The sequence below is a fragment of the Primulina eburnea genome, chromosome 12 (genome assembly GCF_022965805.1).
Source record: "Primulina eburnea isolate SZY01 chromosome 12, ASM2296580v1, whole genome shotgun sequence".
Classification (NCBI taxonomy): domain Eukaryota; kingdom Viridiplantae; phylum Streptophyta; class Magnoliopsida; order Lamiales; family Gesneriaceae; genus Primulina; species Primulina eburnea.
The window spans coordinates 34,633,684-34,658,849 of NC_133112.1; the positions used below are offsets into that span (position 1 = coordinate 34,633,684).

Genomic DNA, 25,166 nt, shown 5'->3' on the forward strand with positions numbered 1-25,166 from the left:
AGAGGAGATATCAAGAGTTTATTATTATTCACAATTTGTCTTCCCCAAGTTATCATCATATAAACTTGTGTGAGACGGTCTCACGGGTCGTATTTGTGAGACAGATATTTTATTTGGGTCATCCATGAAAATGTATTATTTTTTATGCCAAGAGTATTACTTTTTATTGTGAATATGGGTAGGGTTGATCCGTCTCACAGATTAAGGTCCGTGAGACGGTCTCACAAGAGACTCATTCTTTCAAGTAAAGAACTCCGGGAAAAAATATCACAGTTGATTGATATTGAGACGCCACTGGCCTGTTTGGCCCGTGGCGTTAGATATGAGACAAGATATCGAGTTTGAAATCCATGAATTTTTCAATCCTTGAAATAAACTCTGAGAAGCTAGAGGTTTACCGATCAAAGCTGTTATGAATTGTAGATATGATAATGATTCCCACACAGGACAATATAAAGCTGCAACAAAACAAGCGATATAATTACCTTTCCATCACTATATTTGTAATTTTTTTTAAAAAAAAATGGCTCTACACTAATTCTGGTATAATCTCTAGCTCCGTTTGCTGATGTGTTCTTGCGGTAAATTTAGGAGTATTTGTTGCGGGAAACGGATTTGGTGGCGTGGCGAGACTGTTTCCATCTCCTTCCAACATTTGCACCACACTTTTCATAGATGGGCGATCGGTAGGATACCACTGAATACACCATAGTCCTACGATTGTAAGCTTCCTTGCTATCTTAGACTCATCGTCTTCTTCCTCAATATGCACCGATATCTCCTCTCGGTTTAGTTGATCATAAATCCATTGAGGAAAGTACATTTGACTCGTATTTACCGTATGATCCATGTTCTTCCTCCCTCCGACCATTTCAAGCAATAGCATTCCGAAACTATAAACATCTGATTTGTAGGATACTCTACCAAATGTCCTGGACAGCACCTCAGGTGCTATGTAGCCCAAGGTTCCCCTAACAGCAGTCATCGAAACGGCACTTTGTTCTTTGGAACAGAGTTTGGCAAGACCAAAATCGCAAATCTTTGGGTTGAAGTTGTGGTCTAACAAGATGTTATTTGGCTTGATATCAAAATGAAGGATTTGTTGGTCACAACCCTGATGAAGATATTCGATCCCTTTGGCTACTCCCAAAGCAATATCTTGGATCTTTTCTCGACATAGTGAGATCCTCTTAGGTCCCTCCGAGAAGATGAACTTTTCTAGTGAATCATTCGGTAGGAATTCGTATACAAGAGCTCTTCTGAATCCATCGGCACAATAACCCAACAAACGGACCACGTTGACGTGGTGGATTCTCCCTATTGTACCAACTTCATTGATGAACTCTTCCCCATTCCCTTGGGAGTTGTTGAGCACCTTTACTGCAACATAAATCTCACTCGGCATTTTTCCTTTGTAAACAATTCCATAGCCTCCTTCTCCCAATTTTTCACTAAACTCATTGGTGATCTTCCTTATATCGCTATAAGAGAATCTAGTAGGTTTAAGAGCTTCGTAATCTTCCAAAAAACATTCAATCTTCATTCGATGATCTTTATTTGTTCTAATCGAACCATAAAGACGGTAGAGACAGGCTATTGTTACAACAAAGAGAAGAGAACCCAAGACTTCACCTGCAGCATTTTGGCAACCTGAGTAAATATTTCAACTCTATCACAAAAAAATGTATTGAAACAAGTGGGCCTAAATTATTGATAAACGACTAATGGAAGTAAAGAACACGTCCACCTGAAGTCAATAATCTCTTTGATACATTGCCTGTTGCAAAAAGAAGAGAAAAGGGGTGAATTTTCAGAAGCCAGATCATGTGAAATTTGGGATGAGTGACGTAGCAAATATACATACCTTGCTTTTCCATAGGTTTACACTGAAACTGCTTGCTTCCTGTGTAGTTTTTCAAGCTGCATGCTTTCCCTCTAGATTCGCAATTGCCACAAACTGGTTCAAACCACCTCAAAACGATATATTTTTCGTACAAAACAAAAACTGCAGCCGATGATACTTTATAAAGTTTGATACAAGAGACAAAAAAAAAAGAATCAAAGTACGAATCAGAGGGAAAGGCATAGATCCCATAGCTTGATTCATTTAGACACACTCTGTAGATGGAGAACTGGAAATTTGTGGCAGAGCAGTTAAACATAACATAATCTATTAGCGGGGTTTCTGGGGTGGGTCGAAAAGGAGAGGCAGATAAGTTCGAATAAAACTTGTAGTATTGAGGGTTACATTGGTCGGTATTATTCCTACGAAGTCTGATGGTTTGAGAAGAATAGTCAATGTGATCCACCGAAAACATCTCCAAGGAAGGCAGTTTGAACACAGTTTCGTCGCGTTCATTGCAATATAAATCGAAACTGGGGTCATACCCACAATGCTGTGGCTGTCGAGATTTTATTCTGAAGGGAAATCGAACTATCGGACCATGTCGAGAGCAACTGGTTGGCATACAATCAGCAGCTCTGACACCGAGCCGTACACACAAAATCAACAAGAATGCAAGAACTCTGAATATAGGGGACATCTTGACTGATAAATTAAGAAGGTTCAAAGGTTGGCTTCTCTATTTTATGCTCTACTCTAACATGAAATTATACAGGCAAGATTGTAAGTCAAGAGTCAAGCTAGCCAGTCTATTTGCAATTGCATTGACCCCCGAATTGATGGCTTTGAATTTTCTTCATTAGAAATCATTGTGGATATTTAGTTGTATATTTGTTACCATTCATTTGGTCCAATTTTCCCTTCTTGTATAAAAAGTAGATTCCAAAATATATTTACATTTTCTGACTTGGTTTATTAGAAGATAAGAGGCAATGAATATGTTAATTTTCTATGATGAATAAGTATCATAAGTCAACAGTCAAGCAAGTGTGTTTGCATTAATATCAATTGATGTATTCGAATTTTCTTGTCTAAAAGTCTATGCGGAAAAAGACTTAGAAGACCAAGTCAAGCTTGCAAGAGGGGCCGATGATTGGAAATCATTTAATTCTATGGAAAATTTGCGTTTGGTTTTTGTTTTGTTTAACCATTCTATATCACTTGATCGTTTTTCTAACAAGTTTGAAGCTCTTCCCCCCTCCAAGATCAAGCCAGCTCACAAGTCGGAGCACCACCAAAAATAATCATGTACGTCAGTGAAAATTATCTCCTACTTCTGACATGTTTGGTCCTAATCCATTTCATTCGAACGCTGTCCTATGCAGAGCAGTACTGTCCGAAAAACTCCTCTTGCAACCCTTCTGCATGTGGGAGTATCCATTGTATTAGCTATCCCTTCCGACTAAAAGATGATCCAGAATACTGTGGTCATCATAACCGCGACTACGAAATATCATGTGAAAACAATACCACTGCTTCAGTGTATGTTGATAAGTACAAATACCATGTGCGAGCAATCAATTACATAAACCACACCATCAGCCTTGCTGATCCTTCCATTAAAAAAAATGACTCTTGCTCATTCCCTACGTATTCACCGAATTGGTCGAAACTCGATGATTTTTCTTTTCCTTCTGGGTATAAAGTTAGCATCAACAGATACCCGAGAGAGACCTTGCTGCAGACTGGGATGGTATGGCCTGTGACTTTCTTGAGCTGCCCAGATCCGATGAATGATCCTCTCTTCACCGGAACGAATAAGTGTGTCTCATCGTCCTCAAATACATCAAATATACATCGTCACACATACATAAAATCTGGCGACATGGATCCAAGGGATCTTGGGGATATGTGTAGAATAGACCTCGTTGTGATGACATCGTTGCCACTCGTTTATGAGGCTGCCAAAAATGATATTTCTCTTTTGAAAATCCATGAATCTTTGCTATATGGATTTGAACTTTCATGGTCGGTTGCATTATGTGAGTGCAAAGCAGAGGAAAGTTGTTTTTTTGATGGAACCGCGGCTGCATGTACAGCCGGTTGTCCTATATTTAATGGCTACCAGATGTTCGTCTTAGGTATGCATTGACTAACTATATTCAACCCCCTGTATGTTTCAGTTTTTTATTTTTAGTTTTTTAAAGATTTACCCATCATGGAACCCCTATATAAGTAAGAGGTTCTCTGACCCAGTTGAGATAGCAAATCGAGGGATGTGTACGAGTAGACAGAGATTAGAAGGAGAGGACCACAAACACTGACCCCTAGAGCTTATCCCACAATATTTCAATGAGCCATATGCTCCACACAAAAATCAATCTTGCATTCTCGGGTGATATCTCATCACGTCGCTCCAGACCTTACCAACTCGCCTATGTCATTTTCTATCCTGCATTGATGAGGGATATCTCCCCACGTCAATCCAAACCACAAACACCAACCCCTATAGCATACCCTACTATATTTCATTTATTTTTTGATCACCTTCTATGTTGGTATTAGATCCAGAAAAATATGAAAAAGTGTAAATTATTTAAATATAATTTATTTGTGGTCAATAACATATTTATTAAGTAATATATGGGAGGAGTCTCATACATGTATAAGAAAATAAATTAGGAATAATATTTATATATCTATATTAACGAATCTTAATAAAATAATTTACACTTTCTAAGTATATTCAAGGGTCAACCTAGCTAGGAGCCCGAAAATCACAATAATCAAATAAACTTCACCTGTTATGGACTGTTACATTTGTACATAGGTAAATCAGGTTTAGTTTCATATTTATATCGAGTTTCAGATTTGCATCTTATGTAAATTTCTAACAGAATGCTCGTAATTTGTTTAACTGTTTGGAAAAACTAATGAGTATATTTGAACAACATATTCTCGGAAAATCTACAGTTTCGGTCACGTATGTTGGTCTTACTGCGATTTTGCACCTTTCAGTAGTTAAATTTCAGTTTTATCCGGTTATATGTGTTTGTTTTGCAAATGTAATCTTTTTTTCACGGGAATACTAGCTAACATGTGTTAGAGACAACATTTGCAAATCTTGTTGAAAAATGATAAAAATTTAAAAAAAAAGAAGAAAATTAATGGATTAAGGTTGAAATTTGACTACTTAGAGGATCAAGATCGCAAAAAGACCAACAAACAAGATGAATATTACAATATTCCAATTAACGCACAACAAAATACTCAAAACTCATAATGTTCTTTATGTTTAAACTTTCTACTTGGGGTGAAAATGAAGGAGGAAATGCTCTTCAATTTATAGAAGTACTAATCCATTAGCCTTGATTTGTTTTAATCCACAAAGGTATGCCAAAATCAATTGCCAAATTATATTGTATTTGAAATTTGTTAAGTTTGTTCGCAGAGTTAATGATCCGGATATGGACATGGCGCCCTTTTCTTCATATCAAACAACGTAAGATTTCTCTCCCTATTGAGAAGTATCATGTGTTTCTAGTCAAAGATGGAGATAAATTAATAAACAAAAAAAAATTGAAACAGGGTCAATTTTTACACTATTCCTTAAGATAATTTATGTTACGACCACTATGAATTTATATATCATGCAAAAAATATTGAAGGTTGTTTGTTAAAACAATAAAATATAATGACATGTATCAAGCTCATGATACATCCGAACAGCTTTGAAAGTGACAGAAAATTTTGGAAATTTGTTTTGAAAGTTCGATTCTAAACTACCACCTTCTACAAAATGTCAAGATTAACGCTCTTCTTTATTTCTTTTGGTTGTTCTTTTATACTGGAGAAAATGCAGGGTCTCCAAGATGCTTTTATCCACGGTATTACGAAATACTTTTGGGTGAGAATTTGTTCGCTATCATACTTATTGTCCCTTATGGATCTTTGATTTGTGCGTGCAAATAGCGAAAGCGTATAGTCAAAATGATTTAAGATATTTAGAGATCAAGGAAGTTGTCAAAGATACATTTTTCGACACTCGATTATACTCTTGTTATGTGTTTTCGAAACAGCTTGTAAATCCCAGGTGAGCATCAATGTTTTCCTCTGAAAGTGCCTTCTTTCAAAAAAAATCTTGCATGACCAAACACAGTCATTGTGTAAAGGTGTTTTTTGACTAACTTCTACTTAACTTCATTGAATGAAGCTTGCCTTTTAAATAAACATTACTCTAACAATCTTTTATGTTTGTGCACTTGCAGGGGTGCTCATAATTCTTGTGTATTCTACTGGTGAGCTCTCGATTCGAATTTTCATGTTCATGTTACATTTGCTAAAAAATTTGTAGTGAACCTTCCAGATTTACATAGACAAGTGCAATCAACACAACAAACTTTCGGATTAAAAATCAAAACAAGTACGAAATCACCAAGAATTATAATGGTTCATTTTTGATTGGTGAAAAGAAATGTCTGCTAAATTTAGGATATGGCAAAAAGATTAAAGAAACAGAGAGATTGAAAAAGTGACTTCCGCTGAGAATTCTTACTCCCTTTGACACTTTTGGTCTTATTTTGAATGGACACAGAGAATAGAAGAGTTGACAAATTGAGCTATGCTAATTTACTGAAGATATTTACTTTGAAATTTTTCTACACAGTGGTATATCTTGCATTGAGGATACTAGTGGGGGTGCCTTTCTTGCTCAGTCTCATAATCTACAAACTTAGAAGGCGGCATTTGTCTATGTTTGATTTAATAGAAGGATTCTTGCAAAGTCACAACCACCTCATGCCAATCAGGTACTCCTACTCCAACATAAAGAAGATGACAAGAGGATTTAGAGAAAAATTGGGCCAAGGAGGATATGGTTCTGTTTACAAAGGAAAGCTTCGAAGTGGCTATATAGTAGCAGTAAAAGTGTTGAACAATCCTAGCACAAATGCACAAGACTTCATCAATGAAGTTGCCACCATTGGAAGGATTCATCATATGAATGTGGTTAAACTTGTTGGATATTGCATAGAAAGATCAAAGTGTGCTCTTGTATATGATTTCATGCCTAATGGTTCACTCGAGAAACATATCTATACTGAAAAAACAGGATATAGTTCATTAAGTTGGGATAGGAAGTATGAGATTGCAGTTGGAGTGGCACGAGGGATCGAGTATTTGCACCGGGGTTGTGATATCCAAATCTTGCATTTTGACATCAAGCCTCACAACATACTTTTGGATGATAAATTCAACCCGAAAATCTCTGATTTCGGCCTTGCAAAATTTTACTCCACTGAAAAAAATACTGTGACTCTAACTGCAGCTAGGGGTACTATAGGTTATGTGGCTCCTGAACTAATCAACAGAAGCATCGGTGGGGTCTCATATAAAGCTGATGTATACAGCTTTGGAATGTTGCTAGTGGAAATGGTTGGTCTCAAAAAAGACTTGGTAGCGAACGGTGACAATTCCAGTCAGTATTTTCCACATTGGATTTATGATTGTTTAAATGAAGGTAAAGATATTGAAATCGCAAAAGTTGATGAGATTGATGATGAATGTAAGAGAAAAATCACGAGAATGACAACAGTTGCGTTGTGGTGCATACAAATGAGTCCAGATAATCGACCTTCTATGAGTAAAGTATTGGAAATGCTTGAAAGTGAAGCTGAACTACTGCAAATCCCACCTCATCCTTCTGAATTTGATGAGCAGGTGGCACAAAATAAGGATCAAACATGGGAAACATACTGATGATACCCCAATATGTCCCGGACAGTTGATCCCGGGAATGCTAGGGTCATGGGTCAGGCCCATGAGCGATGCCCGGGTCAGGACAGCCCATCTCTCGAGTGGTTGATTCAGGACATAGCACCAGAGTTCTGGTATGACTTCTCTTCTGACATCTCGAAGCGAGGGAGGCATTTAATGATGTTGAAATACACGCGGCCGACCTATTAACATTAATGAGTGACTGGACAGATGGGATATGACCAATACATGATTTGACACGTCAGAACAATAGGGTATAATCAGCCGCCCTAGTATATTTAATGCGCGCGTCCCAAAAAACGAGGTCATCATTATTTCCTCCACTATAAATACCAGGTTTTGCATTTATTCCTTCATTCAGATATTAATGAACATTTAACACACTCATTTATTGCACACCAATATCACAGCCATCACTTGGCTACATTGGTTTCTTGTTTGAGTACCCTGCTGACTTAAGCATCGGAGTGGCCACGCCGGGGACCCCCTCCGGCGCCCATTCACGTGGTTGTTTTTCTTATTGGCAGATCTTTCAAAGGTCAACGAAGAATCTTCTTCCCAATCCGCCGTCTTAGCTCATATTTCTTCCCGTATTCTTGATAGCTTACCTGGTAGAGTTACCGACCCGACTCCACTGTTCGACCCGGGTGGCATCATTGGCGCCGTCTGTGGGAAATCTGAGTCCTAAGACGTGGATATGGCTCCTACTAGGAGAGCAAACCAAGACGCCTCTCGAGCCCCAGAGGAAAACAATACACGTCTCTCTGGCGCAGGTGATCCCCCCCCTAATGATCCTCAACCCACCATTCATTTGACTCCCGAAGAATTGAAGAAAATCATAACCGATGCTGTCAACATGGCTAACGCCAAAAAGGCTGCTTCTCACCAGGCCAGTCAGCATGAACAGCAGCGTAAGCAAGCACAAGAGGAAGAGAGAAGGGAAGAAGAAAGGGAAAGCGCAGGTTCTAAATCCCCCACTATCGCTGGAGAATTGGAAGAATTAAGAAAAAAAGTGAAAGCATTGGAAGGGCAGGCTGTCTCCAAGGGCGGTATTTTCGTAATCAAAGGCTGCCCATTCTCTGACATCATCGTCCGGGAACCACTTCCCGGGCATTTCAAGTCGGCAAAAATCAAAGATTATGACGGAAGCTCTGACCCTGAGGAACACCTGGCGCGTTTCGAAAATATGGCCATGTTGCACTGCTATGAAGACCCAATCAAATGTAAAGTATTTCTTACCACTCTGGTCGATTCTGCACAGAGATGGTTTGAAGGGTTGGCGCCACAAAGCATCTGTTGCTTTGAAGATTTTCAAAAAGTGTTCTTGCATCAATTTAGCAGCAGTAAAAAGTACAAAAAGACCGCCTTCAGTTTATTCGAAGTAAAGCAAAGGCAAGATGAAACCCTGAGGGCTTATCTCAAAAGATTCAATCGGGTGGCCCTTGATGTGCCGACCTGTGCACCTGAGACAAAAACCACCGCATTTATGCAAGGGTTATGGGAAGGGGATTTCTTCCGATCCTTAACCAAAAAACTGCCTGAAAATTTTGAGGATCTCCTGTCACGAGCGGAGAAATACATCAATATGGAAGAAGCGCAAAACCAGAAAAGAGAGGCCTTGAAAAGAGCAAGAGGAGATCGGACTTACAAAACTGAAGAAAGAGCTCCTAAGAAAAGTGGTGGGGGTCATTTCCCCCATGTGCCTTTAAAGATGGCTCGGGACAGAGAGATTCAAGAGTGCAGGTCAAATGAAGTCCTTCCTCCCCGTTCAGAGGTCAGAATCTCCAAGCCAGAACAAAAAAGGTACTGTACCCTTCATAAAAATTGTGCTCACGACACTAATCAGTGCCGAGTCCTAGGAAGAAATGCTAATAGACGTCCCGTGTCCGCGCCTCACCCACCACGAGAACGATCTAAACAACCACCCTGGTTGTCCAGACGTTCATCGCTGAATATTCCCCAAAGAACGATGAGCACTTCAAGTGGAAGACGAGGAGGAGAAACGAGTACCCGGGAAGAGAGAATCAAGCCAGTGGGAGGAGAGGATCCTTCTCCGAGTCGAGGAGTAATCAAAATGATTTCAGGGGGAGCTACTGATGGCGACTCTAATCGGGCAAGGAAGGCAAGGGGTAGGAGGGAGTGTCTAGAAGTTGATAATAAAAGAAGAGACGAGCCGATTATAAGCTTTGGACCAGAAGATCTCCAAGGAGTGAGTTTACCTCACAATGATGCGCTGGTCATTCAGGCCCGCATCGCCAACTATGACGTGTTAAGAATTTTCGTGGATAATGGGAGCTCTGTCAATGTTATTTTCAAAGATGCCCTCATCCAAATGGATCTGCATGAATACCAGCTGGAAACTGTGGAAACCGCCCTGTTCGGGTTCGCTGGGCACGCCGTGTATCCAGAAGGGGAAATTGCTCTACCCCTGACTCTGGGCACTGGAGACTTGAGAAAAAATGTCATAACTACTTTCACAGTGGTGGACGCCCCATCTTCATATAATGTCATCATAGGGAGACCAGCCATGAATGAAATGAGAGCAGTGGCCTCGACGTACCACCAAAAGATCAAATTCCCAGTGAAAGGACAGGTCGGAGAAGTCAAGGGCGACCAGCCCTCTTCTCGAAGATGTTATGGAGAAACAGTCCGAATTGATCAGAAGAAGGCAAGAAGGGAAGGGAAGGGGAAAGAACACCAGGAAGAAGCCCGGGAAGGGGAAGTACACTTTGTGACGGAAGAAGAGCAAGAATCGGTGGAGATCGAGTCGGGAAAGATTATCCGGATAGCTCGGGACATCTGCGCCACCACCCGGGTAAAACTCTTGCAATGTTTAAAAACTAATGCCGATATCTTTGCTTGGTCTCAGCAGGAACTGACCGGGATCTCGCCCCAAGTGGCCGAGCATAGACTAAATATCCTCCCAGGGTCCCGGCCAATTAAGCAAAAAAAGCGACATTTCGGCCCGGAGAAAGATAAAATAATTGAAAAACAGGTCGAAGCATTGCTGAGGGCTGGACAAATTAGGGAAGTCCATTTCCCTTCTTGGCTATCGAATGTAGTTCTCGTCCCAAAGTCTGCTGGGAAATGGAGAATGTGCGTAGATTTCAGAGATCTGAATAAAGCTTGCCCGAAGGATTGTTACCCACTCCCTCGGATTGATCAGCTAGTCGATTCCACTTCTGGGTGTGAAATCTTGAGTTTTTTGGATGCATATCAGGGATATCATCAGATCCCTTTAGCTACAGAAGATCAAGACAAAGCTAGTTTCGTCACGTCTGGGGGAACTTTCTGCTATGTTGTAATGCCTTTTGGACTAAAAAATGCAGGGGCTACATATCAACGACTGATGAATCTTGTCTTTCAAAAACAGATAGGCCGAAATATTGAAGTATATGTGGATGACATTTTGATTAAAACCCGAGAAGTCGCCCATTTCATCGATGATCTGATCGAAACCTTCGCCACTTTGAAGCAGTATAGGATAAAACTTAACCCGGCCAAATGTGTGTTTGGGGTTAAGAGTGGCAAATTCTTGGGGTTCATGGTCACGGATCGAGGAATCGAAGTCAACCCAGAAAAAATCAGGGCCATCATGGATATGCCCTCTCCTCAGTCGGTTCGAGATGTGCAAAAACTGACAGGGAAAATTGCAGCCTTATCACGCTTCATTTCCCGATCTGCACACCGTAGCTATCCTTTCTTTCAAGTTCTGAGGAAAGCACAGAAATTCGGCTGGGATGATAACTGCGAGCAGGCCTTTCAAAATTTGAAAAAACACTTGGCTGAATTGCCTGTCTTAGCAAAACCCGAGCCCGGAGAAAAATTGTGGGTCTATCTCTCAGCCACCGAAATTGCTGTTAGTTCCGTGCTCGTCAAGGAAGAAGGGACCGATCAGAAGCCTGTCTACTATGTCAGTCACGCCCTTCGCGGAGCCGAAATGAGATACAGTGAATTAGAAAAGATTGCTCTAGCTTTGGTAATGACTGCTCGAAAGTTGAGACCGTATTTCCTATCACATCCCATTGTGGTCCTCACTAATTCTCCTCTCGGCAGAATTATGACTCATGCAGAGGTCTCGGGGAGGATGATCAAATGGACTGTAGAACTCGGGGAATACGATATTGAGTATAAACCCCGGGCTGCAATAAAAGCACAAGCGCTATCAGATTTCTTAACAGAAATGATCCAGCCCGAGGAAGAAAAAGTGTGGAGGGTATTTGTTGATGGCGCTTCAAACATAGCAGGATGCGGAGTGGGGGTCGTCTTGATCTCCCCACTCGAAGAAAGGATTAAATTGGCTTTAAGGATTGACTTTAGGGTCACGAATAATGAAGCAGAATACGAAGCTGTCTTGGCAGGGTTGCGTGCTGCCCGAGAGATTGGGGCATCCCGAATCATCATTTATTCCGACTCCCAGCTGATTACTCAACAAATTAAGGGAGCTTACGAAGTTAAGAATGAAAAGATGCTCAAGTACTTGAATCTTATCACTTCTCAAGCGTCATCCTTCACAGACTGGAGTATCGAACAGATTCCCCGGGAAGAAAACACCGAAGCCGACACATTGGCTAAATTGGCGGCTTCCTTGACAGAAGTAAGCACCCGGGAGATTCTCTATTGTTCGAAGCTCGTATCCTCGCTTGAAGAAGAAACACCCCCGCTGAGAGAAGACTCTTGGGTGACTCCTCTCATAGAATATATAAAGGAGGGAAAACTTCCAGAAGACCGGACCCAAGCTGTAAAGATCAGGAAGCAGGTACCCCGATTTGCCCTTTTAAATGATGTTTTATATAGGCGATCCTTTCAGGGCCCCTTACTCAAGTGCCTATCGGGGGAAGAGACAGAGTATGTCCTTCGGGAAATACATGAGGGATGTTGTGGGGAACATCTCGGGGGAACGGCTCTATCGCGGAAGGTTATTTTAGCAGGATTTTGGTGGCCCCAAGTAAACCAAGATGCTGCCCGGCTCGTCCAGAAATGCCAAGGTTGTCAACATCACTCTAATTTCCATCACCGCCCAACTGCTAACATGCAACCGATCTCCGCATCATGCCCTTTTGACCAATGGGGATTGGACATCGTGGGTCCCTTTCCGCCAGTTCGCGCCCAGAAGAAGTTCCTCCTGGTAGCTGTGGATTATTTTTCTAAATGGGTAGAAGCCGAGCCGTTGGCAAGAATCACCGAGGATGAAATCATGAAATTCTTATGGAAAAACATTGTCTGCCGATATGGCATCCCCAGGAAATTGATTTCAGACAATGGCAGACAATTCCAAGGAAAAAAGATTACCTCTTGGTGTCAGGAAATGAAGATTATGCAATCTTTTACCTCAGTAGCCTACCCCCAAGCCAATGGCCAGACAGAGGTAACCAACAGGATCATCGTGCAAGCTTTGAAAGCCCGGTTGCAGGGGAAAGGAAAAGATTGGGTAGAAGAATTACCCAGCGTCTTATGGGCTTATCGGACTACTCCTCGGACATCTACTCGGGAAACCCCATATGGTCTGGTTTATGGATCTGAAGCAGTCTTGCCAGTAGAAATCGGGCAATCTTCCACTCGAGTGGAATCCTATTCGAGCAACAATGACTTATCTCGAGCCCTGGAGCTCGACCTTGTGGAAGAAAAAAGAGATCGGGCGGTCATCCGGATGGAAGCTTATCGCAGCAGGATCATAAAATCCTATAACAAGCACGTCCGAAGAAGTGATTTTCACGTGGGAGATCTGGTTATGAAAAAAGTTAAACCGGTGGGTGATGTGGGGAAGCTAGAAGCCAAATGGGAAGGGCCTTTCAAAGTAATCAGAAAAGTCAGTTCTGGTACGGCCTATTATCTCGAAGATCCTCAAGGACGTGTTCTTAAAAGACCATGGAATGCTTTTCATTTAAAGAAGTATTATGCTTAAGAAACATTTGTATCTATTATTTCTACACTGAATGAAGGAAATTACTCGAAAGAATTCTTTTAAGTCCAGGGACCCGTACCCTGGCCCGGTGGACCCGTACCCCGGATAATCTTTTAAGTCCAGGGACCCGTACCCTGGCCCGGTGGACCCGTACCCCGGATAATCTTTTAAGTCCAGGGACCCGTACCCTGGCCCGGTGGACCCGTACCCCGGATAATCTTTTAAGTCCAGGGACCCGTACCCTGGCCCGGTGGACCCGTACCCCGGATAATCTTTTAAGTCCAGGGACCCGTACCCTGGCCCGGTGGACCCGTACCCCGGATAATCTTTTAAGCCCAGGGACCCGTACCCTGGCCGGATGGACCCGTACCCCGGATTATCTTTTAGGACTTATACCCAACCCGGGTAAACCGTATCCCATTTAGCAATCGAAATTACGAAATTTTTCTAAAGGGAGCAAAATCGAAAAAAAGAAACATGCATACATAGATCAGAGGAAAGAGGTTACAAAAAAAAAAAAAAGAGAGTTGTTTATTCCGCAGGAGGGTCCCGCTTATCCATATCTTCCTTGTCATCATCTGGGAGAGATGCAACAGCCTTCTCCAAATCTGGGAAATCTTCCATATCCGCTGGAACCAGGCCAGCTTCCTCGAATTGCTCCAAACACTTGTTAAAGCCTTGTTCAAAGTACGGGAAAGCTTTTCTGGCCAGCATTCGTTTAAAATCCGAAGACTTCAGGAAGTGTGACATCTGCTCTGTCTGGGTCTTCCTCAAAAGGGCCACTGCCGCCTGAAAGTCCTCAGCCCGGACCCGGTGGTATTCTGCATCTTCTCTGGCAGCCAGCATCCCTTCTCTAGCCTCAGCAGCCATCGCCTCGAAATCCTCGGCACGAGCCCGGGAGGATTCTGCTTCTGCCCTGGCCGACTGCGCCTCCGCCCGAACAACAGATAAGTTTGCCTGAAGCAGATCCATCTGCTGTTGCCAAATGGCCTTCTCCCGGGCCAGGACATTCTCATGAATTTCCCTGATCCGGTTTACTTCCTCTTGGAGCTGACCATGCGCTCCCTGAGCGGCCTTGGTTTGGGCATTAGCTTTCTTGGCTATCTTCGCCACTCGTTCATGCCCATGAAGTAACATTTGTAAACCCTGGTAATGAAAAGGTCAGGAAAATTTGCAGGAGAAAGGAAGAAGCAAGAGAGAGGGAACCCAAAAAAATGAACTTACCGAGAAGGTCCGGGCCGCTCCTTCGCTTAGGAGCATATTAGGGTGCATTCCCTGAAGATGTGCCACCTCGTCAGGTCGGAGGAAGCTCCCGATCACTCCTAGTAGATCTGAACTGATGGTATCCCCAAAAATATTGGGTAGAACCAGAGGCCTCGTCGCCGAAGTGCCTGTAGAAGGATCAGCCAAAGCAGGGGAAGGGGTCATCCCCTCGGGCTCATCTTCCACCACTACCGTCTCCACCCGTGGCTCCGTGGTGGCTTTCCTCTTGCGACGGTTCAGGGAAGTTGAGTCTTCCTCCCCTCCCGAAGAGATAGGCCCCACCCTGGGAGAACTGACCCCTGCTTGGGCATTACTCTCTGCTTCCCGGGCCAAATCTGCCTCGTTGGCTCTGTGTTCTTCTGTTTCTTGAGCTTCAGCTGCCTCCCTAGCACGGCGTGCTTCCAATTCACCAGCTTCGGCCGCCTCCCTGGCCCGGCGCTCCTCCTGTTCCTGGGCTTCCTTCGCCCTTTTCTCCGCTCTAATCCTCTTTTGCTCCGCTTTCCTCTGAGCAGCAGCCTCTAGAAAGCTTGCTTTGATCATGTCTTCTTCGGCTACATCAAGAACACAGTGGGTCAGCAAGGTAAAGTTGCGAAAAAAAAAAAAAAAAAAAAAAGCCAAGAAAAGCGATTTACCCGCCTGCGACCCGGGTTGATCAAACTCGTCGATGATCTGATCTACAGGGTCTTCAGGCCGGGACCCGATCCCGTAATAGGCCAGATTGTTCGACCCAATCAGCACTGAAGATAAGAAGGATTGCTTTCCTAAAGCATCCCAGGCATCGGTAAAAGGAGGAAGAAGTTTGAAATCTCGGGGAAGCTCAGGTTGTTTAGGCATGGAAGGAAGAAACCCCAAAGCACAGGTGGGGAGAGTCGGAAATTTAAGAAAGAAAAATTTTGTTTTCCATCCCTTCAAAGAAGAAGGGATGTCGGTTAAAAACCGATAGTGCATCCGGGCCATAAAAGAAAAAACCCCGTCATTAAATCGACAGGAATAAAAATAGTGAAAGACGGAGGAGTTAATGGGAATAAGTTTCATGCGGAACAAAACAAAAGTAGCTGCCATAATACGAAAAGCATTGGGATGAAGATGATTAAGAGGAAGGTTAAAAAATCGAGCAACTCCTTCAAAGAAATGATGAACCGGGAAACGGAGACCGCTCCTAAGCTGCTCAAGGAAGAAAGCGTGGTATCCGAGGGGAGGAGTATCAGGATGGTCAGTAGGTCCGGGAATCCTAATGTCATAAGTAGAAGGAATAGCCCCCAGGGACCGAATGTCTCCTAAACTACCCGGACGGAGAGTGGAAGACACCGTAGAAAACCAGAAGGGCCCTGTTATTTTACCCTTCCCTCTACTCGGGGAGCCCAGGGGTCGGGAAGAAGACGCTTTAGCAGTCTTCTTGGACAAAGATCGAGAGGGAATAGTAGGAATACCCCTCGGAATCTGAACAGACTGGTCAGAAGGGGTGGGAGAATTGTCCTCCGATAGGCCCCTAGCATTTTTGCCAGAGGTAGAAGAAGTGGAATTGGACATGATGGAAAAGAAGCAAATAAGACACAGAAAAGAGAGACTTACTGAGAGGAATTGAGGGTGATGGTTGATAGTCGGAGAGATCGCCGGAGAAATCTACAGAGAAGACCGAGGAAGAAAACAAGCAGGGCTTCGCCGAAGAATAAATTTGCAAGTGATTTTTAGAAAAAGCGATGGATCGCTATATATAAGGGAGAGATGGAATTTATGCCGTTGATCTAGCATAGATTGGACGGGCTAGATTAACCTTGGAAGTTGAGCGGCATCATTCGGCGGGAAAATTGAAAAGACAGTTGCTCAAATCGAGGCGCCATGGTAGCTGAGAATACGTACGGGCTCTGACAACACGTCATCAGAATTCTATCATTATGACTGCGCAATGATTGACTGAAAAAGCGAAGAGAGGGATTGGGATAATGCCATATCTCGGCCTTATTCAGATCCCGGAAGAACTAAAGTTATCGAAGGAATACCCACTATACTCAGATTGGGACTTACCGATTTATCATATGACTATTCTTTTATATCCATGCGTGAAAAAGGTAAAGAGGTAATACGCCCCGATAGAATCCTTTTATCACAATCAAGAAAGAAAACATGCCAAGTCCCGGCCTCTTACGAGGTAACTCGGGAGCAGAGGATCCCATCACCCGGCTAAAAGGCCCGGACAACATGGGACCCGACGTTCGGATATGTTTAGGCCTACCTTTTTCGGTTTTCGGATTGATGATTAGTTTAGCTGGTGTTAAAACATTTGCAAGGAATTAAAAGAAGACGCAGGAATCAATTGTCTAAATTTTCATTAAGGGAATGGTCGGCGTCTTATTACAGAAATTTCAGTGGCCACTCGACCTTTCCACTCATCCATCCAGTCAGTAACTTCTTGAATGCCAAGATTGACAAAGGAATCAGTGCTCGAGATCTTATTTAGATGCCGCCATTCCTTCCACAACATGGCATGCAGCAGGTTTTGGTCAGTCAGCAACTCTTCAATGCGGGATACCCCTAGTTCCCGCCTGTATTTCCTCGTCACCATCCTTTGAGAACGAGTGAGGACTGTGCCGTTCAAATAAAGAAGGCCGATGAATTGAAGCTTATGCCAGGTACATACGACTTTGGCCAGAATGTACTCATCGACATTCTTTTTGAAAAGCTCTACATAGGGACGTAACTCCACTGGGATTTGACTTTGCACACCAACAGAAGAGATGGCACTGCTGCAAGTGCTGGAGTCGCTGGAGCTCGACATTGTTCTGATTGGTATGTGTGCATCTTATCCACCAATTTATTTATAGGAAAGGGAGGAAAAGACGTTTGGGATGAGGGAATGTGAAGAGCCTAAGGTTAATTAAAGCATGCCGTCATTTATTGGGAAGGAGAATGTATCATAGCCATTAAGACCAGTGCACGTGGGCGATTATTAAGGGCCTCGAAAATTACGTGGGGTAGACCAAAAGGCGGATGCAGTTATCAAAACGACCCCGAATATGAAAGGTTTCCCGAGATAATGTTCAATGATAATGCATGCATCATTATGACTACCCGGATATCACAAACCTTGGAGCTTCGTATCCTCTCTAAGAGATTGTCAGGGCCCAACGTAATGTTTCAAAGCAAAGCCGGTGATCAACCATTACCGTGGGGATACTTTTGTTTGGTTTGTTCAGCAGGTATTCAGTAATAAAGACTCATGCCAAATCTTAAAAATACAAAGCAAGGATGAAACAGAAGAATAACTTTACTCACTTGCTAGCATTTCTACTAATTACAGCGGAGTATTCTTCTTCTACAAAGAGTATCCACATGGTTTTCCATTTCCTTAGCTCATTTGGGGAAGACTTGAGGAAGCCCTCGGTGCTTGTAATGCCCGAGAGGATTTTCATCTCCTTAAGCAACATCAGCTGGTAGATGTAATCACCCTCGAAGATGTTCACCTCTTCAGTCACGTTCAGACGTTCCCGATACTTCTCCATCTTTACCACCAGTCTAGAAGCATTAGCTTCTCCGGTCTCGTGGAGAAGTTGTAATTTCTGAAGTTTCTCCCAGTAACGAACAATCTTATGGAACACTTCATCTTCTATCTCGGTTTTCTTCTTCTCAACTAATCGCCACGAGACTTCTTCCATATCTGAATTCGACGGATTACTGGAGCTCGCCATTTGACTCTTGTGACCAACTATTTAATGGTAACTTGGAAAAAATAAAAAAGATGTTGCTATATTTATAATAGCAAGGGGCTAATCACAACCGTCGAATCTTTGGATACATAGACGGTCAGGACGGACATTGGGAATTGCACCAGAAAGTTGAAAAGACGTACACGCCTATCGAAATATTGCGATAAATCATCCTCGAAAACATAAAAACGTGGGAGGTATGATTGATTGATGTACATCGCGAGTCTTCACCATACACCGACGTCTGTGTAGCTATGCTCAGTCCAGAAGGTGTATCAAAATGGCTTTCCTGACCGGGCACAAGGGACTAATCGGGACAGCGAGTAGACTCTAGCCCGACTATTTAAGGAAGGAGTGATGATACCCCAATATGTCCCGGGCAGTTGATCCCGGGAATGCTAGGGTCATGGGTCAGGCCCATGAGCGATGCCCGGGTCAGGACAGCCCATCTCTCGAGTGGTTGATTCAGGACATAGCACCAGAGTTCTGGTATGACTTCTCTTCTGACATCTCGAAGCGAGGGAGGCATTTAATGATGTTGAAATACACGCGGCCGACCTATTAACATTAATGAGTGACTGGACAGATGGGATATGACCAATACATGATTTGACACGTCAGAACAATAGGGTATAATCAGCCGCCCTAGTATATTTAATGCGCGCGTCCCAAAAAACGAGGTCATCATTATTTCCTCCACTATAAATACCAGGTTTTGCATTTATTCCTTCATTCAGATATTAATGAACATTTAACACACTCATTTATTGCACACCAATATCACAGCCATCACTTGGCTACATTGGTTTCTTGTTTGAGTACCCTGCTGACTTAAGCATCGGAGTGGCCACGCCGGGGACCCCCTCCGGCGCCCATTCACGTGGTTGTTTTTCTTATTGGCAGATCTTTCAAAGGTCAACGAAGAATCTTCTTCCCAATCCGCCGTCTTAGCTCATATTTCTTCCCGTATTCTTGATAGCTTACCTGGTAGAGTTACCGACCCGACTCCACTGTTCGACCCGGGTGGCATCACATACTCTACTGATTCCACAGCCTTGATTTGTGATGGTTCTTATCTCGGCCAAGATTTCTAAAGTTGACAGAAACTAATAATCATAATAACAAGCTATATGGGATTGTCTGTTTACATCAGATTCTTGTTCGACATTTTCAGTGGATTTTGAAATAGTAGAAGTTGCCATTAAGTTGGTGATTGGCCCTATATTTCATGATTCTAATATTATATAGATAATAGAAATCAATATGTTTGAATAGATATTTATGAAGTATGACTAATTTCGCTCTATGTTAATGGATATCTGTCATTCTTCTATTAGATAGATGTCAATTGCAACAAGTAAAAATGGATTTAATTGTTTTACACCATTTGTAGAGTACAATAATTGTTTTTTGTTTTTTTTTTCGATTTTGATATTTTAGACGGTCAAATTTTGGATGATTTTGTCCACTATATTTAACTTCTTTTTTTTTTTTTACGATTTGGTTTTTCAACAGGAATGTTGACATGTTTTTTATGCGATGATGACGAATCTAACGTCGAATCAAAATCTAAAATTGTCAAAAACGAATATGAGAAACTAAGACGAATATATATAGAGGATCATAATCTTAAAGAGACAAATATACACGTCGAATGTTCCATTTTTCCCCCTTTTTTAACCATGCAAAATGAATCTTGGCAGCTTAATTAGTCGAAAATTGAATTTTTTTAAAAAAAAATAACTTTGCTCAAAGTAAGTTTTTGAAAAATAATCATCCCTGAGTACATTCAAATAAATTTGAGAGGGTTGATTAAAAAAAGTTTAATTAATGTTATTTTGCTACCTATCACGAAGAAATTGCGACTCAAACATCGATTAAACACCCCAAACTAATGAGAGTGAGTCTTATGTGAGACCGTCTCACGGATCATAATCTGTGAGACGGGTCAACCCTATCTATATTCACAATAAAAAGTAATACTCTTAGCATAAAAAGTAATACTTTTTTCATGGGTGACCCAAATAAGAGATTCGTCTCACAAATACGACCCGTGAGACTGTCTCACACAAGTTTTTGCCAACTAATGAAACTTGATTATGTACCATATGATTGATTCCATGGAAGAAAATTTAACCTGTCGATGTTAAGGGAATAGAACATGCGACATTTGTGCAATAGCCATAATTTAATTTAGAACTGGTTTTATTCTAAACTTTAACATAATTTATAATCAAAGAAAAAAAAAATGGAACAAAAGAGACTATTTCTAAGCAAACAGATGTTTCATGTCCAAAATGAAAATGGAACAAGAATATCATCATAAATTTGAACTTAAAAGCAAATATGTCTTTTATTGTATCTAGTATCTCATACGCCCGAGGTGTTATTATATGTAATTAATGAGTAAAGTTAATAAATTTCAACATTTGAATAATTACTTGAAATATAAACGAAATACGTTGATTATAAATCGTACAATTAAAAAACAACTTAAACTTACAAATTTTAGAAAAACTGAAAACTAAAGTTGAAATTTAATGAAATGTCATAATCAGCAGGCATTTAAATGCGTTTTATATTTACAGAGTTCCTCATATAAAAATTTGAATTTTAATAAGAATTTGGGAATTCTTGAAATTAATTTTTAATCTGATAGATAAATATATTAATACCGATAATGATTTCCAGTTATAGCATATTATTTTTTACGAAAATTACTAATTTTGATATACATTTATATGAGTCACAAAAAAGTAATGAAGTTGGTCATATAGGCCGTGAAGTAGATTAGGGTAGATTAAAAAGAACAAAGAAAGAGGATGGATCGTTCGATCCTACCTGTGGGGCACTGCTCCACAGGATTTAGATGGTCCAGATTTAGCCACATTTGTGATTTTTTAAAAAAAATAGTAGACCCCATGTACTTGTGGCTAAATCTGGACCCTGGATCTACACATGGAAGCACTGCCCCCACATGTAGGGTGAAATATTCCGAAGATCGATGCCGGTTCAAGAAGATTGCACTGATATTATACTAAATTCTGAGCATACATTGTGGAAGAGGTCAAGGTTGACAAGAAGTGAAAAGCAAAAATATAAAACAACAAAAAGCATATAACAAAACAAGCTGGCGAAAAGATCCCAGGTGACGAGTTTTCATGCCCACGAAGGCTTCGTCTCTCTCACAACATCGTCTTTGATCCACTTTTGAATTGGTTTGATCACAAGTAAGTACTGTCACAAGATCAAAGAAGAACAAAAATCAGATAAAATATTGTAATTTTCCATGTGAGATGTAAGAAGACGGTATTGACGAATAAACACTAAAGGCTCACTTGGAATGCTAAGATGACTGGGATAAATATCTTTCCTCGGTCATTCGCATTTGGCCCTTCAATCAACTTCTTGTCAACTAGAATACCATCCTTTCCGTTCAAGGCCATATCGGTTATCATATGGACCAAATTCGGAATCCAAGGACTGCCGGTCGGTAAAATCTATGATCAAGTTAGATTATTTTAGAAACTTGTTAGCATATATGTGCAAGTTGCAACAATTAGTATAGCGTAAGAATAAATAAGAAGGAAATCAACCTTTTCATCACTTTCATTCTTGTTACACCTCCCACTGTTCTCAACCAAAGCAACAGGAATAGCAAAGCTCTAAGCAATACAAAAGCACCATTTTGAAAGAGAGTATCAGAGATTGAATTAGCATCTTCGTGTAAGTTTCATGAGATAATAGGGTGAATGAAGATGCAAAATATATCGCATGAGGTAAAAGAAATCAGCCTTCACAATTAGATACAAGATAATCCATATCATAACTGGTTAAAATTGGGTTTGGGACTGCTAGTCTTTCATGAGGAATCATAGTTTTCCGCAATGAAGATGCAAAATATATCGCATGAGGTAAAAGAAATCAGCCTTCACAATTAGATACAAGATAATCCATATCATAACTGGTTAAAATTGGGTTTGGGACTGCTAGCCTTTCATGAGGAATCATAGTTTTTAGCCCTCATTTCATCTATGTCTTTATGACTTGAAGGTTTACGTGCAATGAAATATCGTGATTAACATAAGGGTAGACATGAACATTGAAAGCCGTGTTTGCCTGCGCTGAAACTTACATGTTCCTTCTAGGCTATGGATTTGAGGCTCCATCCCGGTCAAATTTAATTCTGTTGGCATAAATACATTGTACCGTCCAACAATCTACATATGTTACTTTTGGCGAGTTCATCATCAAACCAATTTCACCTAACTTTTTACATTCCATCCATATCATTACTACTAATACCTCTTTTGTAGATACTTAATTCTGTCACCCGTATCATAAACACTATTTGTCACATAAGTGGGGGGTTAAGAAAATCACGATAAAGAAACTGTCTTAATAGAGAGGAAAATGTAAGAGATTTGTAGAGCGTGCCTTGGCATTTTTTTTGCTTATCTGAGCTCCTTGTCGAACACATCTCAAAAGAGACTCGGATCTTTTGGAAAAGAATTCCTCATAACTCAGTCCATCCGGAGGTGAGAGCTGAGCATGTGTAAGAACAACCAATGCTTTATGCCATATTTCTTTGCCAAAACTGTCAGTAATGGCTTTCACAACCTGTTTGTCTAAATTATCAACTCTGTATGCATCCAAACGGTCCACATAAAGTAAAGCATCAATCCTCTTGTTCAAAAGGAATCTGCCCAGAAAGCTACAAACGTTTTTATTGCAAAAACAAGACTTTTGCTCTAAAGCATACTAGAGCAATTTGGCTGAGAAACACAATAACAGGTTAGAACAGAGCCAAACCTTTTAATGGTATCCAGCACCTGGTCACTGACATATCCCCCTTCAACAAGCCCTGGGGTGTCGATAATGTTTAGTGTAAAACCTGATCGTGACCTTGAAACCATTACAGGCCTTGGAGTTTCTGACTGAACAAGCATGCAACATTTTCTTGAAAATCGCAGCATCCATTATCATATAAAAAAAAATATTAACCAAAGTAAGAGGTTTATATACCTGAAAAGCACTAACAGTGACCACTCGTTCCCCTATAATCGAATTAACTGTGGAAGATTTTCCAACTCCACTTTTCCCAATAACAAGGATCGTCAATGTGCTCACATTCTACAGGAAACAAACTCAGTCACAGCCCAAAACTAAACATACATACATCAACATTAAGCATTGATAACTTTACAGAATAATCAACTTAAACCACGTATACAAATAAAAAAAATTACAATGAATCATCAAAAACATTATTTTTTTCATTTGGACGCAGCAATAGTACCACAAATTCGTTCCTCTTTCAGATACCCAAAAGGGTGCACGAAAAGCATCGTTAATAATCTAAACTTAACAAGGAGAACATTTTTTTTAACCTGATTCTTCAATTTTGACAACAAGTCAACCAATTTTTCCTGAGTGGCGGCAGGAAATTGCTGAATCGCCGTCCATTCTCTAATTAATTGTGCAGCCATTCGTGCTTCTGCCCACCATTCAAAAGCAAACTCCAAATCAAAAGTTAACAACTTAATTCAATGGCAAAGAAATTACGCAGTACACAAAAACTTTAACCTTGGTCATTTTTAAGAGAACCCACCTACGAAAAACTCCTCAAAACACAAACAAACAAATGTACACTGAATTCTTGAAAAGAAAAGAAAAGAAAAGCTCAACGCGCGGGTAATCAGCCATACATGAAGGGGAAATTGTACTGATCAAGGCTGGAAAAACGACTATTATACTAGAAACGGAAAATTAAAAGAAGCTTACAAAATGGATGTGCTCTCTTCAATGCCAGAAAATCGGGAAATCGAAGGGAATAAAGGAGAAGGTTTAAGAAAACCCTTTCCAGAATGTAAAGTCGACAGCAACCTTATCTATCACTTGAAAGTTCAACACCAAACTTGTCTTTTGTTCTACGAATCTAGTGAACCGTGACCAATGCGACAAGGACCGCCCACCCAAGTGTCGGCTTTCCTCCGACGGTCCATGAGAGGTGACACGGTACGGTTTGGGGCCTAAACTCAAATTGAATTGTCATGTATATTTCGGCTTAAAATTTTTTTGTAGGTTGTGATTAAAATTGATGAAAGAAAAAAAATACATGGCTTCTTTTCTTTTTCTTATTTGAAGTTGGATATATTCTTCTCGATCATCAATGCACCAATAGCCCTTTTCGGCATGATTTAAATTTCGACAAATTTTGCATTTGTTGCAGCAATCTGCGTTGTTGTGGCCTGCGTTAGATCTTCTTTTTTCAAATATTTCAAAGTTATGAAATAAATCCTACAAAGAATTATTCTCGAACTTGAGTTTGGATTCATGTTATTTGATAAAATTATCCTCCTCAAATATTTAATTACACAGTAATAATAAATTTGTATGCTTGAAATAATTTTTTTTCTTTTTTAATCTCACATATAAATCATTCATTTTAAATTTGGATATTTTAATTAATTTTCGTCAAATTTTTGTTATTATTACTACTTTTTTTAGAATAATTTTTTGTTAGTTTTTTTTTTTTAAAGAATAATTAACTGGGTCATACACGTCAATTGGGCTTAATTCTGAGCCTGCAGGCCCAAATCTGGAACTTCAAAAAATATAATTATTGCGCCTGCGCAGCCCATTATGACCCACTTAGATCTCAGGGTTTCGAAGC

The 25,166-nt window shown here is 40.9% G+C and overlaps 3 protein-coding genes across 5 annotated transcripts; 1 reads left to right on the forward strand and 2 right to left on the reverse strand.

Moving 5' to 3' along the window:
- Positions 1-376: 376 nt before the first annotated feature.
- On the reverse strand, positions 377-2,681 carry LOC140808182 (rust resistance kinase Lr10-like). Of its 2 annotated transcripts, none has more exons than XM_073165239.1 (3): positions 1,865-2,681; positions 1,748-1,777; positions 377-1,650 (listed from the first exon to the last, which is right to left on the reverse strand). In XM_073165239.1, the coding sequence occupies exons 1-3, from the start codon at positions 2,541-2,543 to the stop codon at positions 530-532; spliced, it is 1,830 nt and encodes a 609-aa protein (XP_073021340.1). In that variant the 5' UTR covers positions 2,544-2,681; the 3' UTR covers positions 377-529. The 2 variants fall into 2 exon arrangements, with proteins under 2 accessions (XP_073021340.1, XP_073021341.1); XM_073165240.1 differs by having other exon boundaries at positions 378-1,632.
- A 282-nt stretch (positions 2,682-2,963) lies between these two features.
- On the forward strand, positions 2,964-7,600 carry LOC140806849 (uncharacterized). Its single transcript, XM_073163368.1, has 5 exons — positions 2,964-3,984; positions 5,295-5,345; positions 5,706-5,750; positions 6,112-6,141; positions 6,510-7,600. Exons 1-5 carry the CDS (start codon positions 3,150-3,152, stop codon positions 7,598-7,600), a joined length of 2,052 nt encoding a protein of 683 aa, XP_073019469.1. The 5' UTR covers positions 2,964-3,149.
- A 13,901-nt stretch (positions 7,601-21,501) lies between these two features.
- On the reverse strand, positions 21,502-24,386 carry LOC140808228 (translocase of chloroplast 34-like). 2 transcript variants are annotated; one of them, XM_073165302.1, is made up of 8 exons: positions 24,275-24,386; positions 23,881-23,987; positions 23,516-23,623; positions 23,303-23,427; positions 22,928-23,192; positions 22,087-22,155; positions 21,829-21,990; positions 21,502-21,727 (listed from the first exon to the last, which is right to left on the reverse strand). In XM_073165302.1, the coding sequence occupies exons 2-8, from the start codon at positions 23,977-23,979 to the stop codon at positions 21,650-21,652; spliced, it is 906 nt and encodes a 301-aa protein (XP_073021403.1). In that variant the 5' UTR covers positions 23,980-23,987; positions 24,275-24,386; the 3' UTR covers positions 21,502-21,649. The 2 variants fall into 2 exon arrangements, with proteins under 2 accessions (XP_073021403.1, XP_073021402.1); XM_073165301.1 differs by having other exon boundaries at positions 22,928-23,204.
- Positions 24,387-25,166: the final 780 nt, after the last annotated feature.